Source organism: Palaemon carinicauda, chromosome 27 (genome assembly GCF_036898095.1).
Source record: "Palaemon carinicauda isolate YSFRI2023 chromosome 27, ASM3689809v2, whole genome shotgun sequence".
Taxonomy (NCBI): domain Eukaryota; kingdom Metazoa; phylum Arthropoda; class Malacostraca; order Decapoda; family Palaemonidae; genus Palaemon; species Palaemon carinicauda.
This window is the reverse complement of record NC_090751.1, coordinates 32,593,355-32,615,656: the sequence shown is the minus strand read 5'-3', so window position 1 is coordinate 32,615,656 and position 22,302 is coordinate 32,593,355. Positions and strand designations below refer to the sequence as shown.

Genomic DNA, 22,302 nt, shown 5'->3' with positions numbered 1-22,302 from the left:
GCCTCAGTATCAGTATTATGAATTTTTATTAGAAAAAACATAATAAAACGATCACTCGATTCCAAATTAAACTTTTGTTATCTATATGTCTTCGCAGTATTTGGCAACACTTGTTAGACATCTGCAAAACAGGAAAAACTACGATCATTATAACGACTCACTACATTGAAGAAGCCAGGCAAGCAGATAAGGTAATTATTCCCCCTCATATATATACTGCATATGTATGTGTGTGTATGTATATATATCCACACTAAAACATTAAGCTATAAATGTTTCCTAATGTTCAATAGACTTCACCGTATCTGGAGAAAAACATACCCACGTGTTAATGACTAAAGAAACATGTAAAGTATGAATATACTGCATGTGTCCGTATGCACATACACACATATGTGTATATATATATATATATATATATGTGTGTGTGTGTGTGTGTGTGTGTATGCATAGGCATATATATATATATATATATATATATTTAAGAATTATTTTTCCTATGAAATAAGGTTGGCCTCATGAGAGGAGGAAGACTACTCGCTGAGACATCCCCCTCGAGTTTAATCAGCCACTTCAATATGCCGTCTCTCGAAGATATCTTCCTCAAGCTTTGTCTCCAAGATGCCTCCGAGGATGACGTCAAGCAAGGAAAGGTAAGTGATCTCGAACGAGTAAGATTTTGGAACTAGTTTCTGTCACGCCATTTCTTTTACTAGTACTTTTCCAGACCCTTTGAGCCTTGTTTGAAGGAATCAGATGGTTGCCTAAATATATGATTTATACTTCAAGGGTATTATTTCATGCAACGCCCTATATATAATTTATACTTAAAGGATATGATTTCATGGAACGTTGCTTATTTTTGTGAAGAATATTATGAAAGTGATATAACCTTTGTTAATAGAGTAAGTCATAAGAAAGTTGTAGTGCTTAACTCGTCATTCAACTTACTCGATTATTATTATTATTATTATTATTATTATTATTATTATTATTATTATTATTATTATTATTATTATTATTATTATTATTATTATTATTATTATTATAGCTGACATAAACATATAAAACCTAGATAGTGTACCCTTGCTGTATCGAGTGTTGAACAGAAAATACATCAGCATCAGACACAAATCTGACCTGGCTCATTCTCTTCATTGCTTTCAAAGATCAATCCTGCCTACGAGGGAGACCTAGGCGTTGGAGTAACACAGTCTAACACCCCCGGTACTTTACCGGAGGCGAGAGGAGTGACCTCGGCCCTGTGGGAGGATGTCAGTAAAGCCACGGGGCACATGATGCTCAGAGACTCAGAGTACACAGACGTGTGTATGGTAAGTAATATGCAAGTGTGACTTTGTTATTATTTTATAATAAAACGTCCCAGGTATGCAATCCGTGAGTCGAGAGTTCGAGTCCCACCTAAGCCAGATAGTTTAACCCAAGACCTTGGTTTAACCCTTTCATGACCATTGGTGACTTAGTCAAAAATTTTAAAAGGGAAATTCTCTTAAAATCATCCAAACTATAGAAAGTTGTTAATCAATGGAAAGGTCTTGGTAAAGGTTTCCAATAAATATAAACAAGCTAAGTTTGTGAAGTCTTGAAAAGTTTTGGTACACCAGAATTTTCGTTGAATTTACCACTGGCAGTGAAAGGGTTAAAGTAGTATCTGCTCTCTCACTGTTCTAGTGAGTTACTACTGGAGAGTGTGTGAAGAGACTTTATATTTACTGGCTGAGGCATCAGCAACGATTTCCTAACCGTCCCGGGTTTTAGTTTGGGTGGAGAAGGAGACTAGGAACTGATCATCAATGCGCGGTCGGTTTCTTGTCCTTTGTCATCGGAGTTCATGAGCGACCTTTAAACCTTTTATAATCTATTATATAATGCCGATTATTTTTTCTTAGTATGGTGTAAAAACTCTTGCGGCGAGGCAAGGAAATTATTTATTCTTTAGGTATAAATCACACGCTTACGTATCAATTTAAACTGTGTAGGTAACTTAGTTCAGGGCAATTGATTTGTATTCCTTTAGTCTATTTTATTTTTGGATTATATTTGACTTCTAAACTGATTTTGATATTCTATGCCTCTTATCTTATTCACATTTTATTAACAATTCCTTTGAAAGTTTTAACGTAAAGCAGCCACATTTCTTATAAATAAAACAGGGTTTTGAGGAAAATCACCCCCTGAAGCACATTTCCTTTTTTTTTTTTTTTTTTTTTTGTATCAATTGAAGTAATTTAATTAATCTGCTACTTTACAAAAGATTCTTTTAGTAAATACCAAGTTGACTTCTTTATATATACATATATATATATATATATATATATATATATATATATATATATATATATATATACTGTATATATGTGTGTGTGTGTGTGTGTGTTTGTGCGCGCGTCCGTGTGTACTGTATATCTGTAGAAAACACTTTTGTGCTGATTATAATTGTATTAATTTAAATGATAATTTTCAACCTCTTTTTAATGCATAAATCTAATCCTTTTCAATACAACATATACCAAGTTGACGCATCTCCGTGAACAACAGAAATAATCAACTGGCGCCTTTTCTTTTGCAAGTCTCCCTGGGTCGCCACGTCCAAGTACGAGAGAATCTTCTCCATGGCCAGGTTCCGCGCTCTGCTCATAAAGAACTTCATAAGACTCTGGAGAAACATAGGGTGAGGTCACAATGCTTATGGGTCAGTCTGCAAGGTTTGGCTGTATTATAACTTTGTTGAAATTTATGTTTTATTGGAAAACGTTCCAATCTCTGGGCAAACACGTGTTGGAATTCATTATTTTTATAATTATTATATTTTACTGTGCAGTATTTTCGGAATTTTTCAGAAAATTGTTGTGTTACCGACCATTATTTTTATAAGGTTTTGTTATAGTGACCAGTATTTTCGTGATTTTGATTCATTTTCATTTTTCACTTATCAGTATTTCCATTATTTCTACAAATTTTGATGTTTTCCTGACCAGTATTTTCATAAATTTAATGTTTAAAAGACTATTAGTTTCATTAACGTCACAAAATCTTAGGTTTGATCAACCAATATTTACGAGGACAATGAGCTGAAAAATAAATAAAATTAGATAAGTAGAATATTAATTAACATAGTAAATTGCAGCACAATCAATAAAAAGACAATAAAAGTCTAGACATTCCATTCATAATAAAAAATTCACATGATGAAAAATACCTCATTTTGCACAATCAGTAATAAGTAAAATATATCTAACGACGTCCATCTAATATTTTGCACATTCAGCAAAGCTTGGATAAAGATATATCCCTTTAACCCTTTAGTGGTCATGAGTACTAGGGTTCGTATGTACTGGAGTTGGTTGGACTATTATTTTCTCATCAAAGTCGTAAACGTTACTGGCTGAAGTGCTGTTTTTCCCATATGTGTCCATATATATATATATATATATATATAGATATAAATATATGTATGTATGTATATATATATATATATATATATATATACATATATATATATATATATATATACGTTTATATATGTGTATATATATACACATAAATAGAGGGAGAAAATAATTAAAAAAACATTGTTTTTTATTATTTTTACCCTCCATTTGGGTATATATATTCTTACATACATACATACATACACACACACACACACACATATATATATATATATATATATATATGTATATAAATATATATATATATATATATATATATTATATATTTATATACATATATATATATATATATATATACACGTGTGTGTGTGTACCCAAACAGAGTGAAAATAATGGTCACTGCCAGTCAATCTCTAAGTCTAAGTGATGATTCATAGAATATCCTCCTGTGTAGTAAGACTTCCACTTTAATACACAAGATGCTAATTAGTGTTCATGATTCCCTCTTCCTTCCACAGGTTCCTGATCTTTTCCTTCCTGATGCCTCCTCTACAAACCGTTCTCTTCTGTCTGACGGTTGGTGGAACGCCCTATGATTTGGACATGGCAGTGGTGAACGAGGACTTGGGCCTCAATCTGCCTCCCCCTCTTAATGTATCGTTTTCCAATGGTTATTTAAACAACCTTAATCAGCATACTCTCAATCTGGTAAGCTTGCATTTTACGTAAAAGTTTCTACAAAATCGAAAAAACACCCTATTGTTCAAAATAAGAAAATATTAACATAGACCATGTAAAAAAAGCATCAAATTTCAAAACAAGATTCAAAGAATAGAATGCGCAATTGTTGTGAAAATGCGTGGGAAGTAGAACAAGGAGAATTAAAAATGTTAGAAGAACGAACACAAGTTTGACTCTTCTAGGAGAAAGACACTCGAAAATCAAACCATTGTCCTCTAGTTTTGGGTAGTGCCATAGCCTCTATACCATGGTCGTCCACTGTCTTGGGTAGAGTTCTTTTGCTTGAGGGTACACTCGGGCACACTATGCTATATTATTTATCTTCCTCTTATTATTTGATTTTTTATAGTTTATATATGAAAGGTGTATTGCAATGTTGTTACTGTTCTTAAAATATTTTATTTTCATTACTTCTCTTGTAGTTTATTTTTTTCCTTGTTTCCTTTCCTCACTGGGCTATTTTTCCCTTTTGATGCCCTTGTGCTTTTAACATCCTGCTTTTCCAACAAGGGTTGTAGCTAATAATAATAATAACAATAATAATAATAATAATAGAGTTAAAGTAATTATGCTTATCTAATAGTATCCATTTCACCAGATATAAAATCTATTTGGGCTTATGTACTGTAGCCTATAACTAACTAATAAGTTATCTTTTTCTTGAATTTTTTTTTTTTTTTATTTATTTTTTTTTTTTTTTGTATTCTCCGCATGGACAGACTCGATAATGGATAAAAGGGAAATGGTGGCCTAGCAAAGCCTTGCTATATTTCGGATTCCTACAGTTTTAATTGGTGTTAGTACTGCATTGGATCCCTCTCTGTTTACGGCTCATTTTTCCATTGTCTACAAATGAACCGAATAGTTTGGCATATTCTTACACATTCTTCTCCTTCCTCATATACCTGACAACATTAAGATAACCAAAAATACTTCTTCGCTCAAGGGGTTAACTACTGCACTGTAATTGTTCAATGGCTACTTTTCACTTGGTAAAGGTAGAAAAGGCTCTTAAACCATCACAAACAACTCTTTTAGGAGAATGACACTCCAAAATCATATCATTTTTATCTAGTCTTGGGTAGTATCCTACCCTCTGTATCATGGTCTTTGCACTGTCTTGGGTGTGGGTACACCCAGGCACACTATTCTTTCTCCATATTTTATGTATGACAATTCTATTTCAACTTTGTTACTGATCTTAAGATATTTTAAATTGTTTTTCATTACTTCTTATAGCTTATATACTTTATTTATTTACCTATTTCCCTTACTCGCTGGGCTATTTTCCCTGTTGGAGCCCTCGAACTTATAGCATCTTGCTATTCTAATTGTGATTGTAGCTTAGCAATGATAATAATAATAATTATTATAATAGAATGTGTGTAGTTGACCCATTTTCAGCACTAGTTGCATGTGTATGATATGTGTAGTTCTATCTGGTGTTTTGTTCTGTAACTATCTCGAACTAACAGTGTTAACATGTGCACTTTGACATCTTATTATTTATTAGAATAAAACTTTAATTTACAACGAAGGACAAGGGGGCCCTTTTATAAAAATTTCTTGTATATAGAATAAATATTTTTGTCAATGTAATTACCGTTTTTGGTGTTCGTTGGGTTCCATTTCAAAGGTATATAATTCAATGTAAAAATCATTATAGTATCTTGTCGGCTATCTGGTTTACATTTTAATCTATTAGAATTCCAGCACCACACAAATGATATTGTTAACTTTAATCATACTCGAGGTTTAAATTTCAAGGGTTCATTGATGCAATGATTATTTTATTACTAATGCAATTATTTATTATCATTCCGGTGATTTTCCAGTACAGTTACAATGAGTACATCTATGTCATCTGCTGACATTATACTTGCAATGGTTTTCCAGTCCTGTGACATCATTCATCTCTTCCGTTCTCTGACATAATCACAATAGTTTTCTTCCACGTTAATATTTCACCCGTCTCTTCAGTTGTCATTAAAATATCAGTATTTCAATGAGATGTTTAATTATATTGTTTCGTTCTTTACAGGAATACTATCCCGACTTTGATTCGGGCTACCAGTCAGTCGTCGACGGAAGAACCTGGGGTCTCATCCACTTTCATGAGAACTTCACGTTTGACATGTTATGCTATTATGGACCCGATATGGCAGGTATATGTAATGAGAATATCACGGAGAGCAGCAAAGTTCACGTTTACCTGGATAGTACAAGTAAGTATAATCATAATCTACTGCGGAACAAAACGCTCATCGTGGGATTTAACGAAAGATCTTAGAAAATTCCCTTAAGCCTGTAGCTGCATCCTTATTTTAGTATTCTTATTTTTTACCTCCATTCCCGCTTCCACGCTACCATATGCTGTTCAATTTTTCTGATCTTTTACTTCATAGCGCAAATGCGATGTTTTCTTCCTTCAACCCAACATTGACTCGCCTCCCAGCCCAGCTCTTGGCCATATGGTCCAAATTCCATAAATCCATAAACCAGGGAATATATCCTCAGGTTGAAAATAGATTTTTTTTTTTTCTATAGTCAGTAAGGGAATCCCTATCCTCTCCAGTAAATATGGAGCACTAGGGGGTTTAACATGCTCAGCTTTCATTCCCATAGCGGTTGTTGAATAACTTATAATTAAGGAAGTTCTAACTGGGTGCATTTAAAAAAATAATTAAGCCCCCATGACTCATTTTATAGGTTAGTTATTTTGTTGTATTTTCTTCCTTTTATTGTTTCTCTCATATTTTTCCTTTACACTTTTATTGCGTTTACCTTATTGGGCTGCTTTTTGCACTAGAATCCTTTGGTTCCGCAAATCTCCTTTCCCTAAACTATATAACCATCATGCAATGTGGAATTTGATGAGGTTATTTGGAATTGGTGGAAGGTTGCTGCAAGCAGTGAAGATTTTACACATAAGTAGTAAAACGCACGTGCTAAGATAGGGAATGAAGTAAGTGAGTGGTTTCTAGTGAGAATGGAATTAAGACAGGAATGTTTGATGTTGCTATGGTTGTTCCATTTGTCTGTTGTTGAAGCTCATGGAGAGATGAATGCTCGAGTGCTTGGTCGAAGATTGATACTAATAGATGAGAGTGGTTATGAGTGGTAGGTGAATCAGTTGCTGTTTGCAGATGATACTGTGTTGGTTGCAGACTCGGAGGAGAAGCTTTGTATGAGAGAAGGAAGTTGTGAGTAAATGTGGTAAGAGTACGGTTATGAAGTGTCCAAGAAGTGATGTTGGCGTTGCATTGAATGCCATGTTAAATGGAGAGTTACTTGAGGAAGTATATCACTTCAAGTACTTTGGTACTGTTGTTGCTGCAAATGATGGAGTGGAATCAGATGTACGCCAGAGAGTGAGTGAATGATGTAAAGTGTTGTGGGGGCAGTGAAGGGATTGATAAATAGTAGAAGGTTAGGAATGAATGTAGAATTTTATATGAAAAAGGGATTGTACCAACTGTGATGTATGGATTAAGTTGTGGAGAAGGAAAGTGATAGAGAAACAGAAATTGAATGAGTTCAAGATGAAGTGTCTAAGGCAGAGGTTCTCAATGGGGGTGAAATTCACCCCCAGGGGTGAATTTTGGGCTTTCAGGGGGTGAATTGTGACAGAAGTAAGTTTATGGTCGAGGAGAGCAATTATAGGCTTTGGCGTAACTGGCCTGTCACGTGGCCCAGGAAAAATGGATTAGACAGTAATATACAAGTGACCACCCAAATTAATCCTAGGATTGGAAAAGGTACTGAGGAAGACACAGATGGCTAGGGAATTAAGTAGGTCCCAAGAAAATTACTTGGCAACTCCAAGGTTGGGAACTCCTGGACTATAAATAACTGAGAAGCTAATATCAAGGATCGAGTTGTGCAGGAGATAAAGTCTTTAGCATTTAGCTTATTTTCACTTAAACTTGATGAATCAACTGATGTGGCCTCATGTTCCCAGTTGATGCTGTTTGCAAGGTATGTTCACTCAGGTTCATTTAAAGAGGAGTTCTCTTTTGTTCTACCAAGGAGAAGGTTTCATCTTTTTTTGAATCAGAAAATCTTTCGTGGTATAATATCAGTGGGTGTTGTAGGAGCACCAGCTATGTTAGGGACAAAATCAGAATTCCAAGTATGTGTGAAAAAGCGAGTTCCAAAAGTGAAAGGCATTTATTGTATGAGCCATCGTCAGACACTAGCCTCAAAAGCACTTCCTGCTCCGCTAGATTAGGTTTTGGATCAAACAATTAAAATTGTAAATTTCGTCAAAGGAGGGGCTCTCAACTCACGACTTTTCAAGCAGTTATGTACTGATATGGATGCAACCCATCATTCGCTTCTTTTTCACACAAATGTTCGTTGGCGTTCAAGAGGAAATGTAACTGAGCAAGTATTTCATCTAAAGAGATGAGCTCAAATTGTTTTTTGAAATGCAAGGTAAAACAGAATTTCCTGCCTGGCTGTGTGATGAGGAATGGATCATGCGTTTTGCCTATTTGGTTGATATAATTGAGCAACTGAAGAAACTGAATCTTCAGATGCAAGGAAGGAATACAGACATTATAGAATTCGTAGATGCCTTGGAAGCTTTCATGAGCAAGCATGAAAATTAGAAGAAAAGGGTAAATGCAGAAAATGTAGCCATGTTTGAGAAACTGCCATCCATTCTTGATGTTTGTGTTGAAGACAAGGTACTTCCACAATTTGCAAAAAATTAGATTTTGTAGCATTTGACAGCACTGGAAAATGAATTCAGACGATATTTTCACGAACTTAGTGATTAGTTGGATTTAGTCAGAATTCCATTCAAACTGTCGGTAGAAAAAGTTCCTCATGATTGTTAAGATGAGTTTTTGGAGTTAAAAAGTTATTTGGATGTAAGAGATATGTTCGATGAGAAATCAATAACAGAATTTTGGCCTCTGATGTGCGATTCCTACCCAAAAGTGGCAGAAATGGCTATCCGTGTATTGCTTCCGTTTGTATCGACATATCTTTGTGAGTCAGGCTTTTCAACTCTTACAAATTAAAACGAAGCATCGCAGTAGATTAGAGGTAGAAAACTACCTGCGTTGTGGCCTTTCAAGCACTCATACGGGTATCCCAGAATTGGCTAAAAAAAAAAAAAAAAAAAAAAAAAAAATCACAGGTTTCGTCAATCGATGACATGTAATCTTCTGAATAAAAATAATTGCATCAGCTTCAGTTTGGCCTGTTAAGTAGTTCTTATAGATTAAAAAAAAAACTATTTTACTTTCATTCAAGTTTTATATATCCATCGATATTTTCAATTTGCATATTATTTGTAATATTCCATTACACAAATAATCCATGTAAAGCTGTAAATGTATAATTCAGTTTGAAAAAAAGAAAATAAAAGGATTTTTAGTGATATTTGCACATTATATGCAATGCAATTTTTGAGACAACCTTTGGAAAAGACGGGAAGTGGGGTGGGGGGGGGGGGGAAATGACATCATTGCAAATGGTGAAAGGGGTGCATGGGCCGAGAAGGTTGAGAACCCCTGGTCTAAGGAGTATAGTCGGTGTAATTCGGTTGGATAGGGTTAGGAATGAAGTAGTAAGAGTAAGAACGGGTTTGAGGAATGAATTTGCAGCCTGAGTGGATATGAATGTGTTGAGGGCGTTTGGTTGTATAGAGAGGATGAAAAATGGTCATTTTCTGAAGTAGGTGATGAATGCAGGAGTTGATGGGAGAAGTGTAAGAGGAAGGCCAAGGTTTGGGTGGATGGGTGGAGTGAAGAAAGCCCTAGGTGACAGGAGGATAGATGTGAGAGAGGCAAAACATTGTTTTAGGAATAGAAATGAAAGGCGAGCAGTTCCGATTGGCCTTGCTGCTACCTTGGGTCACCTTATGGTGACAGCTGAGGTAGCGGCAGTATGGGAGTCAGCATACGAAGCCTAATTTGTGGTGGAAGATGGGGGAAGGGTGGGCTATGGCACCTTAGCAGTACCAACCAAACTCGGCTGAGCCTGAGTCCCGCTTCAGGCAAGGTGGAATAAAGAGAAAAAATCCCCCTTTTTTCTTTTGATGTCGGCAGCGCCATGTTAGAGGGACGTAGGGACCACCATCCACCATCAGAGCCGATTGAACAGACATTCATATGAGTTAGCCGCTGCTTGCATTTCATTTCCACCATGAGAAAGGCTTCCCTTGGAAGATAATAGAGGCAATAATAAGATAGATTATAAGGCAGATATTATTAAACTCAACATGTCTAAGGATGCAGTGTTAAGATGCAGACGTTAAGAACAAGTAGCAGAAGTAGGTTAAACCGCAGGCGGCTGGTGCTGCCAGTGCACCTTACGTTGAGTTCTCTTGGCATTATCAGTGTCTTTGCAGGGTTCCTTTGACCCCTACCCACACCTATTTCTGAAACTTCTACCTTACCTCTGATCCTACTTCTTTCCTTCCTTCTTGCTGTCTAACTTCTTTAAAGCTGGTTAGAAATAACTCTGTTCACACGAATAAAGAATGAAAAGTTTATTGAAATAATTTGTGCAAGATGAAATAAAAGCTTGTTTGTTATGAACGTATTTGTGGTCCAATCTCATTTTACTGTTATTTGAATGGAAAATATATTCAGTTCTTACCTTCAAGGGAAGGAAAGGGAATGATTTTGTGTGTACATCGGGATCTTCGAACCATCACCGCTATTCTTATTTTTTGACAGATTCGCAAATAGCGATCACAATATGGTTAGAGATATTCCAGTCCATGGAGAAGTTTATAACCGAAATAGCTAAGGTAGTGGAGTTCGTCACGGGGGCGGACTTCCATAAACTAGCAATTCCATTAGAGGTAAGATTACTAAGAACAATTCGCCACTCTCAGAAGTCAAAATTTCATAGGGATGTAATTAGTATAGATTATAAAATACTTTCAGTGTTTTATGGATGTAATATGAGTGAGCTATATGACCGTGAATACAATATAAAAAAATTTCATGTTAACCTAGAAAGATCCAACTAAGGGAGCATATATCGCAAGCAATTGAGATATCATTGATTTTTTATTTTTTCCTTAGATAACAGAAATTTCCCCCATTTTCTATCCATCCGAAATTCTATTTTCCCCCAAAGTAATATGAACTCTCTTGTTCTACTTGGTTAAGATGATTTTTTTTTCTCCTTATCTAATATGAATTTTTCTCCGTGCATAAAATGAAATCTCTCATTTTTTCCTTAATCAAGAGGAGTTCTCTTATAATTTCTCTAGTTACCGTGAATTCTTTAATCTTCTCTTTAGATCTCAAAAATTCCCTATTTTCTCTTTGTATAACAGGAATTATCTAATTTTCTCCATAGTTAATATAAATTTGTTAAAGCCTTGCTTGCTTACGTGGAATTCTTTTTTTATAGATAATAAAGAGTTCTTTCATTATTTTCTCTAAGATGAACTCTCGTTTATTCTTTTAATAATTCTAACGATTTAATTTCTCATGAACACCATGAATTCTTTGATTTTCACCATGCATAGCTTTAACTTCTTCCTAGATTATTTGAATATTTTTATTTCCACCTATCTAACAAGAATTCACTCAATTTTCTGTAAATAGTTTTGAATATGTATTTTCCTCGTAGATAACCTACATACTTTCATTTTCTTTTGTCCATATACAATCCCTAATTTCTCTTGGATATCTTGAATCCTCTCATTTTATTCTCAGGTAACTTGTTTTCTTGGATTTTGTACTTGCATAATATTAATTCTCTCGTTTTCTTCGGAGATATCACATTCTTGAGTTTTCTCCTTACATAACATGGATTCTTATGAGTGTCAACTCGAGACTCGCTACTATACAAGGCCAAAGCTGGAACTCTTATTAAACTATATATTGGAATATACAATTATGAAGTTTTGTTTTTTCTTTTAATAAACACATCCATGAAAATAATAGTTGTATAATTTAACTTGTATAAGCAATTGTCAAAGTTGCTTTTACGTTATCAAAATTATGTTGCATAAAACATGGATATAATTAAAGAATGTACTGTATATTCATCGAAATTTCTATACGCATACAGCCCTGCCTCAAGATAACTGGAACATAATGGAACTGTTATCAGGTGAAATTTTATATTAAAGCAGAATTAACTCCATTCTAAATAGATCCCTTCAATTTAAACCCTATTTACATTAAATTAAACATATATTAACATTAATCTCATCGAGAACAGCTCCAAATAGAAAAGCAACGAACCTAATTCTATAAATATCTTTCAAAACTCAGCAGATTATATAATCTTTATATATAAAGAACACAAAACTGAGTGAGAACTATGCTATTGCCATATTTTATACTTTGAGGATTTCCCTTAACGTAAATCCTCTAACCATAGCCTAACATAACACAAACTTTATAATTTTTTTTTTTTCAGCTAGATAAATGAATTCTGTATTTTTCCTCAGATAACAGGAATTCTCTTTTATTTTCTTGGTTAACAAGACTTTTCTCATTTTCTCTGTAGGTGCACGAGTCGGTCTACGGCTCAGGTTCGTCCACTTTCACTGAATTCATGGCGCCTGGAGTCATTCTGTCGTGAGTATTTAGTGCAATAACCAAAGTATCCACATTTTTACAATTTATTGTTATGAATTATATTTTTGCTACCCACGTTCTAACATTTTACATTAAATTTTACCTAAATCGTCCTATTCTAAAAAAAAAAAAAAAAAAAAAAAAAAAAAAAAAAAAAAAAAAAAAAAAAAAAAACGTTTTGAGGTTACAGACCCCTAAGTACTTTGTGATGGAAAACGAAATTTTGCGTTCATCAACGCATGTCGTCCCTCTTTTCCTTTCAGAATAACTTATTTCATGGCTGTGGGATTAACAGCTCTGTCGTTTGTAATTGAGAGGAAAGAAGGGTTACTTGATAGATCTTGGGTGGCTGGTAAGTATCCGTGGTTCCGACCTGAAACACATTTCGTTGTCTTCGTTTTGAGCTAGAAAATAACCTCACTGAAACAAATTTGCTGTTGAATTAATGTTTTATAATACAGAAACGAACAATATTTCATGACATTATTATTATTATTATGATGATGATGATTATTATTATTATTATTATTATTAGTATTATTATTATTATCATAGGTGTTCAAACCAGCGAAGTTATGTTGGCATTCCTGGCAACGCAAATGGTGGTAATGCTGGTGCAAATCGCGCTCATCCTGGTATTCATGTTCCTTGTCTTTGAGATTCCTTGTCAGGGGAACATTATATGGGTCATTCTCCTCTCGATTCTTCAAGGACTCTGCGGCATGACTTTCGGTAGGAATTGCTTAACATTTTAGCTATTTCAGATTTCATAGTATATGTCTTAATTGATTGTTTTTCTTTGTGTTTTAATTTTATTTGCTTAGTTTCCATGCATTTGTGTAACTTTATCTGCATTTTATGTGTAATCGCCTGTCTTCCCATCGGTCTGTCTGCTAAACATCTGTCTTTTTGTCTGTATCTATTCATTAACCATTGAAAAGTAATAGATTACAAAGTTAACTAGAAACAAAACCAGATCGGAAATTTAACACATGAATAAAACCGCAACCTAAAATAAACAAAATATTTAAGTCGCCTCTTGATATTCAAGATGACATTTAAATGTGAATCAATTTTTTATAGTATTATAAGATTAAAAATTTTCGCTATATTATGCTTAAAATACGGGAATTTATTACCGTTGCTATTTTTCTCAAGAAGCGTCACTAACGTATCTTGAAATGACATCTATCATAAATATCCTATTGCTACTAGGGTTGATGACGTCGGCGGTATCGAAGGATGAAAACACGGCTCTTATCATGGCACTGGGTATCTTCTACCCATTCCTCCTCATGTCCGGCATCGTGTGGCCTGTGGAAGGAATGCCCACGGCTCTCAGGTAGGAATGAAGTTTAGTATTTATCTTCTAAGTGAACTCTCTTTTTATTTATTTATTTATTTATTTATTTATTTTTTTTTTTGAGGAGACATATCAGTTTGATGTAGTAAATATTTTTATGAACTTTTATTCTTATAAAGGATTAATCGAAAATAAATAAATGTTCTTTTCTCTTGCTTTTTGCGAATAAATGATTTTTTTCTGATTTTTTTTTATTATTAAATAGTATGAATTAGCATATTTCTAAATATGATCTACTAGCATCGATAATGCTTGTGACAATGATTCCCTTTTCGCTTTAAAAAACTTTATGAACGAAAGCGAAGAAATATTAATAGCCCCTAATTATAATTGCAGGTACATAGCCATACTATTGCCTCAGACGTACGCTTGTGACGCCATTCGGGCCGTGCTCTATAGAGGCTGGGATATAACCTATTCCACCGTGTACCTGGGATACATCATCACTATCATTTGGCTCTTCATTCATATAGCTTTTACTCTCATTGCTGTTAAAGTTAGAAAGTGATGACAAGGAAGGTTGAAAATGGAGCCATATTAACCGTAAGAAATATTAGAGTAAAATGGAGATGAACAATAAACAATGCACTAATTACTATGTCTCAGATATCGAAAAAGATGACGATGAATAAAGAAAATAATCCGTAGGAAATGATGTGTAACGTAATAAATTACAAAGTGATTGAAAGAGTTTGTAATTAGTATGGATGTTATTCAAACGGGAGAAGAGTAAAATCAACATTTTAGTTTTATGTTATATCCAACGTTTAAATAATTTCTATTTTTATATCTATTAAAGATTGAAATAAAGCTGATGATTTTAAGCTGATCCTGTCTTGGGTCAACGCTGGGAATTTCGAAGAATGAAAATTCGTAGAGTATAAAGTAAAAGGCGGCTTTAAAGTAAAGACTATGAGACAAAGCTCTTGGGTTAGTAACTTAAAATAATGCTAATGGTTAGATTACTCAAAGCATTGCTTGAAGAAACCGAAGGACAGAGATCGTATACTATTAAATTAAAGACTTTGTAATAGTTCAAGTAGAACTTGAAGTAACTAAAGATCCAGTTTCGTAGAGCATAACGTTCAAGATATTGAAGAAAGTTCTACTGCACTATTTTAGACGTTCTATTACGAGTTTTCTGGACGAATGCCGGACAAAGAATGGAGAATATCAAAGTTTATAATATAAACAGATAAAGTGGTTGTCCTGGCACTTCTTCAGTGACAATCATATTTTAGTTATAATATGGAAACGATTAATCTATTCTCTCTCTCTCTCTCTCTCTCTCTCTCTCTCTCTCTCTCTCTCTCTCTCTCTCTCTCTCTCTCTCTCTCTCTCTCTCTCTCAGATAAACTTAGAAAACTATGAAAAGTTAAGAAAGGTGATGCTCTCATTAATTTGTTTTTATATTACAATGAACTTTAGTTGTGGTGTCATTAATCTTCTGTAAAATCTTGACTTTACGAATAGTTCGTATTTGTTACATTAGATACAGAATTTTTGTGTACGTAATATGTGTCAATAAATATTTTTACGCATGTATTTATTATAAACCAGAGTAGGAGTTGTACCGTGTTGAGTATGTTGCAAATGCTAAAAAAAATACAATGTAAAAATAAAATGCAGATGCAAAAGTAAAATATTTAAAATTAGTTTATCTCTCCTATTCTACTGGGGTACCTTACATCATTGCATTGTATAAAACTTATAAAATTTACAGCCATGGATTATATATATATATATATATATATATATATATATATATATATATATATATATATATATATATATATATATATATATATATATATATATATATATATATACTTGCTCCTTATTATATAGGGGAGATAACTTATCATTTAGATCGCCTAGAACAGCCGCCCTTTCACGTCCTCCAAACTCCATCAAGCTCAAATTTAGTTTCTCTAAAACATTCATTTATTCTCTCCTACATTTTTGAAGTATATATGTGCACTAACAATTACAATTTTTATTACTGTGTTGTTATGAAGTATTAGTTCTTTGACTAGCCAAAATTGGAGACTTCAAAAATACGGAAATGGAATTCATTCTTGGAAATGTGTATTTTCCAAAGAAAAGTCTTCATAAATGTAACTTTTATAAAGGGCAATGAAAATAAATGTTATTTTGTTTTTAGTTTGGAGAACAAATTGTTGGAAGTTATGATGATATGAAGAGTTACTGGAGATACGTATAATCATTATTTGGTTAATTTAAAGTGCTAGATGGATAAACGTTCAAATTGGATATGAAGGGACGACAATATTGCTGGAAATAGATTTAAGACAAGTGAACTTGATAATAACTGAAGTTTTAATGTAAGAATTAAATGACAATGGACTAGAATTAAAATCGTGTGGAACGAGTTTATGGAGAGTATTAAAAATTCAAAGATGGAAGATATAATTTACATGTATCAGATTATGGATAGTTTGTTGCTGTTGTTACTGTTATTATTATCATCATAAAAATCAAGCTGCACCCTATGGAAGTTCAGAATGTTACAAGCATAATGAAACGAAGAAGTAAAGATTAAACTATAGAGAATAGATACAAAAAGAGAAAACTTTAAGGTATACAAAAATATTAAACAAATAACATACACTTGTGTCAACCTACTCATCAAAAACAACAATTACACCAAATAATTTCATTCTTGTTCATTCAAATAATTTGAATAATAATAATGAAATTAGTTGAGATTAGGATAATGATAAGTAAAATGATAATGATATAATTAAAATAATTATTAGGAAGACCATTCCACATATATATCCCTGCTTGATAAAACTACTCGCCAAGGAAAAGGTAATTTTGTAACGATTAGCTGATATAATCCGGGAAGATATGAACTCGTAAGTTATTCTACATCGAAGAAAAGGCAGCGAGAAAGGTTAAAGAGTAAATAAATATTAGATTGAATGAAAAAGTTTTCTGAGATATAGACTAAAGCGACTGCAGGGCTCGGCCAGTGAAGTGAATATTTTGAAGAATTGTTGACCGGGAATGGTAGAAGAAAGTCTTAGTGTTAGACTGTTAGTGAAAGTTACTGCAAAGAACGTTGTGGTGACACCGAAGAGATGGGAAAATAAAAAGAAACTAAGAGTTGGTATTACAAGTGTGATTGATTAATTGATCGATTTAAAGTTTTCTTGCATCCTGACATCTAAGGTCATTGACGCCATGTAATGGGGAAAACATAATGCGGAATAAGCCTATCAGCTTAAGGGTGGATAGTTTCATAACCCGGCTAAATTTGTATTATTTTTTTCTGCTGACTATGGTGATTGTAAGAAACCCTGGTGGAAGTTTCAAGCTTTTACGAACATTTCTAGGTGCACCTTTGGATATTTTGTAAAAGTGAAGGGAGTATCTGTTGTAACTTTTGTTTCCATCGAAGATTACAAGCTGCATTTTAATATTTATCAATTCAATAAGATAGGCATATCCTTTATAGAATAATTAATGAATAATTTTCAGACATAGGTGCAATGCTATTTTATTGTCACATAGCTGACATGTAAAGTTTGAGGGTATTACAGAATGTACAAGTATACCATAACATAAAAAAACTGCGTATTCATTTTCTATGATGTAAAACCATATGACTGAACACGAATTTCGTTATCATTAAAGTAAGCGATGACATGTACTCTAATCACAACAAACACCCATTCAACTATATCAGTCCTTACTAGATAACCACAATGAACTCAATTTAAGAACTTGTAAGGCACAAGAACTTAGTTTTGGGGCTAATCTTGAGTCAGATAATTTAAGAGGCTGTCAAGAAACCTGCAATAACTTAAACAGTCAAGCTCAAGAGAACGGCTAACGACAGTATTATACTAAGTCCCCAATTAACAACATCGTTATTAGTGGTTTTTAGGAGGTCACTGTACTTCCCGTTCGGTCTTCACACAAGTTCCTGCCATCTCAGATGAAATCTACAGACAAGTGGTAAGGTACTTTCTTTTGGTAAATTTGCATAACCAATAATCACTCATGAGAAAATAAGAGGTGTTCCTGGTGTGTTTAAGACTTGTTGAACAATTTTGATAAATGCATCTGTCGGAGACCCTATTTTTTACATATTTAAGCCGACTTCTCAACTAATATTGCTCTTATGTTTTGGTACCGTTTCTGTTTTTCTCAAATGCCAAGTCTATTAGCTTCCTCCAACGAGCCTAATAACTTATACTAATCTAGGCTGATCGGTAGGTAGAGACTACAGTAGGCTATATTGTGCTAATTTGAATATCCTAGCTACCCTTACCCAAGGCTATTTGAAGTCCAACATTAACGTAGTGAATTAGGAGCCTTTGTATATCAGCGGCCAGTTCCTCACGCTTTAATTATATATGGACATCAACTAACCTAAACTTTCTCCCGTAACCTAACCTACAAGTCGTGTCCTTACCTAATTGCCTAACCGTGGGGGGGGGGGGGCCTCACGCATCTCTGCGACCCCCCTTACACTGCCTTGTTTTAAGTTACTCATAATAATACATACAGGTGCCGCTACCACACATTCACAATGTGAATTAGTTACTGCTGTGACGTTATTGAAATTATTTTAAATTACAGTATATCAATTATCTGGCCTGGATATAGCACAAAGCAAAGCATAGCCTACTTGTTGCTCAACTGTCAAGTCTACTTGGTTTTACCTATTCACTATGCAGATCTTGCCAGTATTTTGGGTTGTCGGGTAAGGTTTATCAATGGTTCTTATAGTTTATCTTGGTACAGTCTACTGATTATTTACACCCCTCCAACAATAATAGAGGAAGTCAAAGTGGAAAAGATATAATGAATGGTTAGGTTAGAGCTAGGAGTTGTGGTGGAGCAGAGCCCAGTCTAGGCTACTTTCAAGACCCCCCCCCCAAAAAAAAAAAACCACTCTAGCCTCTTAGGTTGCTGATATTTCTCCCCCTATCTTTTCCAAATGATCGTAATTTTATCAGCACTCATATGCTAGCATCTATATTGTAAAACCAGTAAATATAGAAGCCTCGCATTCAGTAAAATTATAGAATAACACGGAACCACATTTCTTATAGAAAAAACTTTTCCTACAGTAAATATTCTGCTTTTAACGAATTTGACCTTTAATTTCACCGAATAAACCGTTCTCCCATTTTTACCCCACCTTTCCCAACGTATACAGGTGGTAACCTGGGACTTTGGGTGGGCGAAAAAAACAAAAACAAAACATGGTAATTTAATACCTGAGATTTGTAAAAGTCCACAGAATCTAACAAACCCACCTAACCTAACCTAACCTAGTAGTTCCCAGATCATAGACTTAGCCAGGGGCAAGCTCCCAGGACCCCCCTTACCAGGTAATAGACATAGCCATGGACCCCCCCCCCTTACCAGGTCATAGACATAGCCATGGACCCCCCCCCCTTTACCAGGTCATAGACATAGCCATGTAACCCCCCCCCCCCTCCCTTACCAGGTCAGACCCAGCCAGGGGGCAAGCACTCGGACCCCACTTCTCTGGTCATGAAATCTGCCCAGGTCACAGACCTAAATGTAAACAAGAGTGAAATGAATATTTCAGGGAAATAGGATGCCAATAATGTGTAATTTTTTGTGGATATATTATGTGTCCCAGAGAATAATGTATAGAGAAGAAAATGTTAGTTTTACCATTATTGATTCCCAGTAAATTTTCCCCACCCAAAACCCCTGGTTCCCACTGGGTAGCCCCTATCACCGTAGGATATATTAGGGTATATTTTATTTACTGTTTATTTGCGACAAAAATAAAGGCCATTTTAAAAGAAAACATTAGTGTTTCTATATAAAACTATATTCTTTTATTAGTAAAGCTTTTTCTGTGTTTTCCTTTAATAATACCTCATATTCTCCCCTTAATCTAACAAAGGATACAGTGATCATACTCTTCGGGGGTGGGTATTCATACCTCACTCACTCAAACTGATGTAAACTGACTATGGATGTTGTTTTTACTAAGCAAACATTGTAGTATATTTGAATGATTTACTGATAAATATATACTGCTACAGAAAATGTATGCTATGGTATGCCTCATTACTGTTATTAGAGAACAGCAGTTCATAAATAAACGGTAAAATGGCATTTAAAAAAAACAAAATAACACTACTAAAGCCTTACCTAATGAAAACATTCGGTGTCCTGCCATGGGTGCTCACTTTGACTTTCTTTGATTAACACATCCTAGCCTTACCTAATGTAGTCCAATCTTCCTTGGTATGATGTGTCCCAACCAGGCTACTGACCCTCTTGAGCATTGGAAGTACATTCTTCTGTAGACAGTTGTATCGTACGGGTTCTTAGTGAAATTTTTTTATGAGAAGTTGCACATACCGTAGAAATTTTAAGCAGAGGTGTGAAAGTTTACCATTACCAAATGTGTATCCAGAACCACTGATATTTATTGTAGTTCATAATGTACTTTGCAATCATGACATCGATATTATAAGTGTTTTCTTTACTTCAGACTTTCCTGTTATTGAGTTATGTAAAATTTTCTCTTCTCTGTTCTATGACCTGTGCTGTTTCGATCTGAACACCTATCTGGTGTAAGTCTTAATTGTTCCGTAACTGGAATACAAACCTACGCTATTTATTTAGGGGGTATTACTTTCGGCGTAGCTGAAATGACGAGCCATTAAAATTTAGCGAGGGTTAACTACCCACGCCGCTAGTTAGCGGCGGTAAGGGGAGTAGCTTGCTACCACTCCCACTCACACACCGGTGATTTAGCTCACTTTGCTTTTGTCTCGGACGGTGTACAAACGTTGCCGTTCCTCGTCCTTCACTGCTATTTAGACTGCCATTAATTCTCTTTTGTTCCAACACGAAGTACTTACCTCGAACTACTTTCTTAGGAGTATCCTGGATCTCCTCCCATTCGACCAGAGTTTTGTGTAGTTTACCGTAAACCCATTTTCTATGACCGGTAACCTCAGGCGGAGTGATACGTGCCCTGAGGCTAACCCCGGGTCAGAGAGCGTGCTTGCTCAGGTCTCGACCTCCAGTAAGTTCTCTGGTCGCGTCGCGATATCATCTCGCTGCTCTCCTTATCCCAGTGTGACTTGTGTGTCCTCGACCCTTTGTGTCCCACGCGCTTCCCACGTGGTCCCTTTGTGCTTTCTCTGTGCGCGCTTGTGTCTCGTAGTGCTTCTCCTTCATCATGGAGCATCCTCGCCGTTGTCCTGGGCCTATGGCCGGCAAATCGTGTGGAGCGTTCCTTTCGAAACTAGAAGTTGACCCGCACTCCTTGTGTTCATCGTGCCGGGAGAGCGTGTGTTCCCCTTCCGACACGTGTCCGGAGTGCGAGTCTTGGAACAAGGTGCAGTGGGTGCGGTATAGCACCGAGAAGAAGGCGGCGAAGAAGTCACCTAAGAAGACCAACGTCCCTTACCCCCCTTGCTTCGACGAGCGCCTTGGCGGCCCGAGCTTCTCTCCCAGCCTTCCCTACCCAGAGTAGGGGACGAGGTAAGTCCGTTGCGGGGAAGAGGCCCGTGGCCCTTCCCCAGGAGTCTGAGCTTCCTGACAGTGGGGTTGTGGCGTCTTTTCAGGCGAGTGAGGGGCCTGAGGGAGGGGCGGGAGTGTTTTCGGGAGATAGTGACCTGGTGCCAGCTGGTCACATCTCCTATGATGACCCCATGTGGGGTAATAATGCTACTAATTTCTCCCCAGCCTCTTGGGCGTGTATTTCAGGTGGTTCAACAGCCGAGGGCGACATCGAGAAGGAGCATTCCCCGCCGTCGGACCCCACTGCTTAGGTTCCCCTAAGACGCCCTTCAGGTCCCCGATGAGGATGGAAGATGACTTCGGGACCTGGGATCCCACAGGACAGCCTCCTCGCTTCCCCCCCCCCCAGCGCCGTCGGCTGTCTTCCCAGAGGTGTTTCTGCAGGCGTTGTCGTTCGTGGAGCGTCGCAGGAATCCTCCTACATCACCGCGGGAGCCGAGGCCTTCGAAGAGGGCCTATAAGTCGTCGGTCTCATCGATGGAGGATCCTTCCTGCTCTTCGGAGGATAAGGCGCTGAGGAACCTCTTAGGAGACGAAAAGGCAAGTCCCGCAGGAAGTTGCCTCGTTCCCGCTCTCCCTCGAGGTTGCGCCACGAGAGTCGGCACTCAAGATCCCCCAAGAACAACCAATGGGTGATGGTTCACCGAGACAGACTTCTGGA

The 22,302-nt window shown here is 35.8% G+C and overlaps 2 protein-coding genes across 2 annotated transcripts in view; both read left to right on the top strand.

Moving 5' to 3' along the window:
* The window catches only part of LOC137620656 (ABC transporter G family member 20-like), a 26,806-nt gene extending 11,073 nt beyond the window's left edge, over positions 1-15,733 (top strand). The window contains exons 6-17 of the mRNA XM_068350993.1: positions 98-191; positions 510-653; positions 1,170-1,334; positions 2,592-2,692; positions 3,932-4,121; positions 6,196-6,379; positions 10,850-10,977; positions 12,648-12,718; positions 12,982-13,070; positions 13,274-13,450; positions 13,934-14,060; positions 14,418-15,733. Of these exons, the coding sequence (XP_068207094.1) occupies positions 98-191; positions 510-653; positions 1,170-1,334; positions 2,592-2,692; positions 3,932-4,121; positions 6,196-6,379; positions 10,850-10,977; positions 12,648-12,718; positions 12,982-13,070; positions 13,274-13,450; positions 13,934-14,060; positions 14,418-14,589 (1,642 nt within the window). The 3' untranslated portion in view covers positions 14,590-15,733. The remainder of the gene's footprint in view (positions 1-97; positions 192-509; positions 654-1,169; positions 1,335-2,591; positions 2,693-3,931; positions 4,122-6,195; positions 6,380-10,849; positions 10,978-12,647; positions 12,719-12,981; positions 13,071-13,273; positions 13,451-13,933; positions 14,061-14,417) is intronic.
* Positions 15,734-17,742: 2,009 nt separating this feature from the next.
* The window catches only part of Syx8 (syntaxin 8), a 107,555-nt gene continuing 102,995 nt past the window's right edge, over positions 17,743-22,302 (top strand). Inside the window, exon 1 of the mRNA XM_068350992.1 lies at positions 17,743-18,068. Within this exon, the coding sequence (XP_068207093.1) occupies positions 18,049-18,068 (20 nt within the window). The 5' untranslated portion in view covers positions 17,743-18,048. The remainder of the gene's footprint in view (positions 18,069-22,302) is intronic.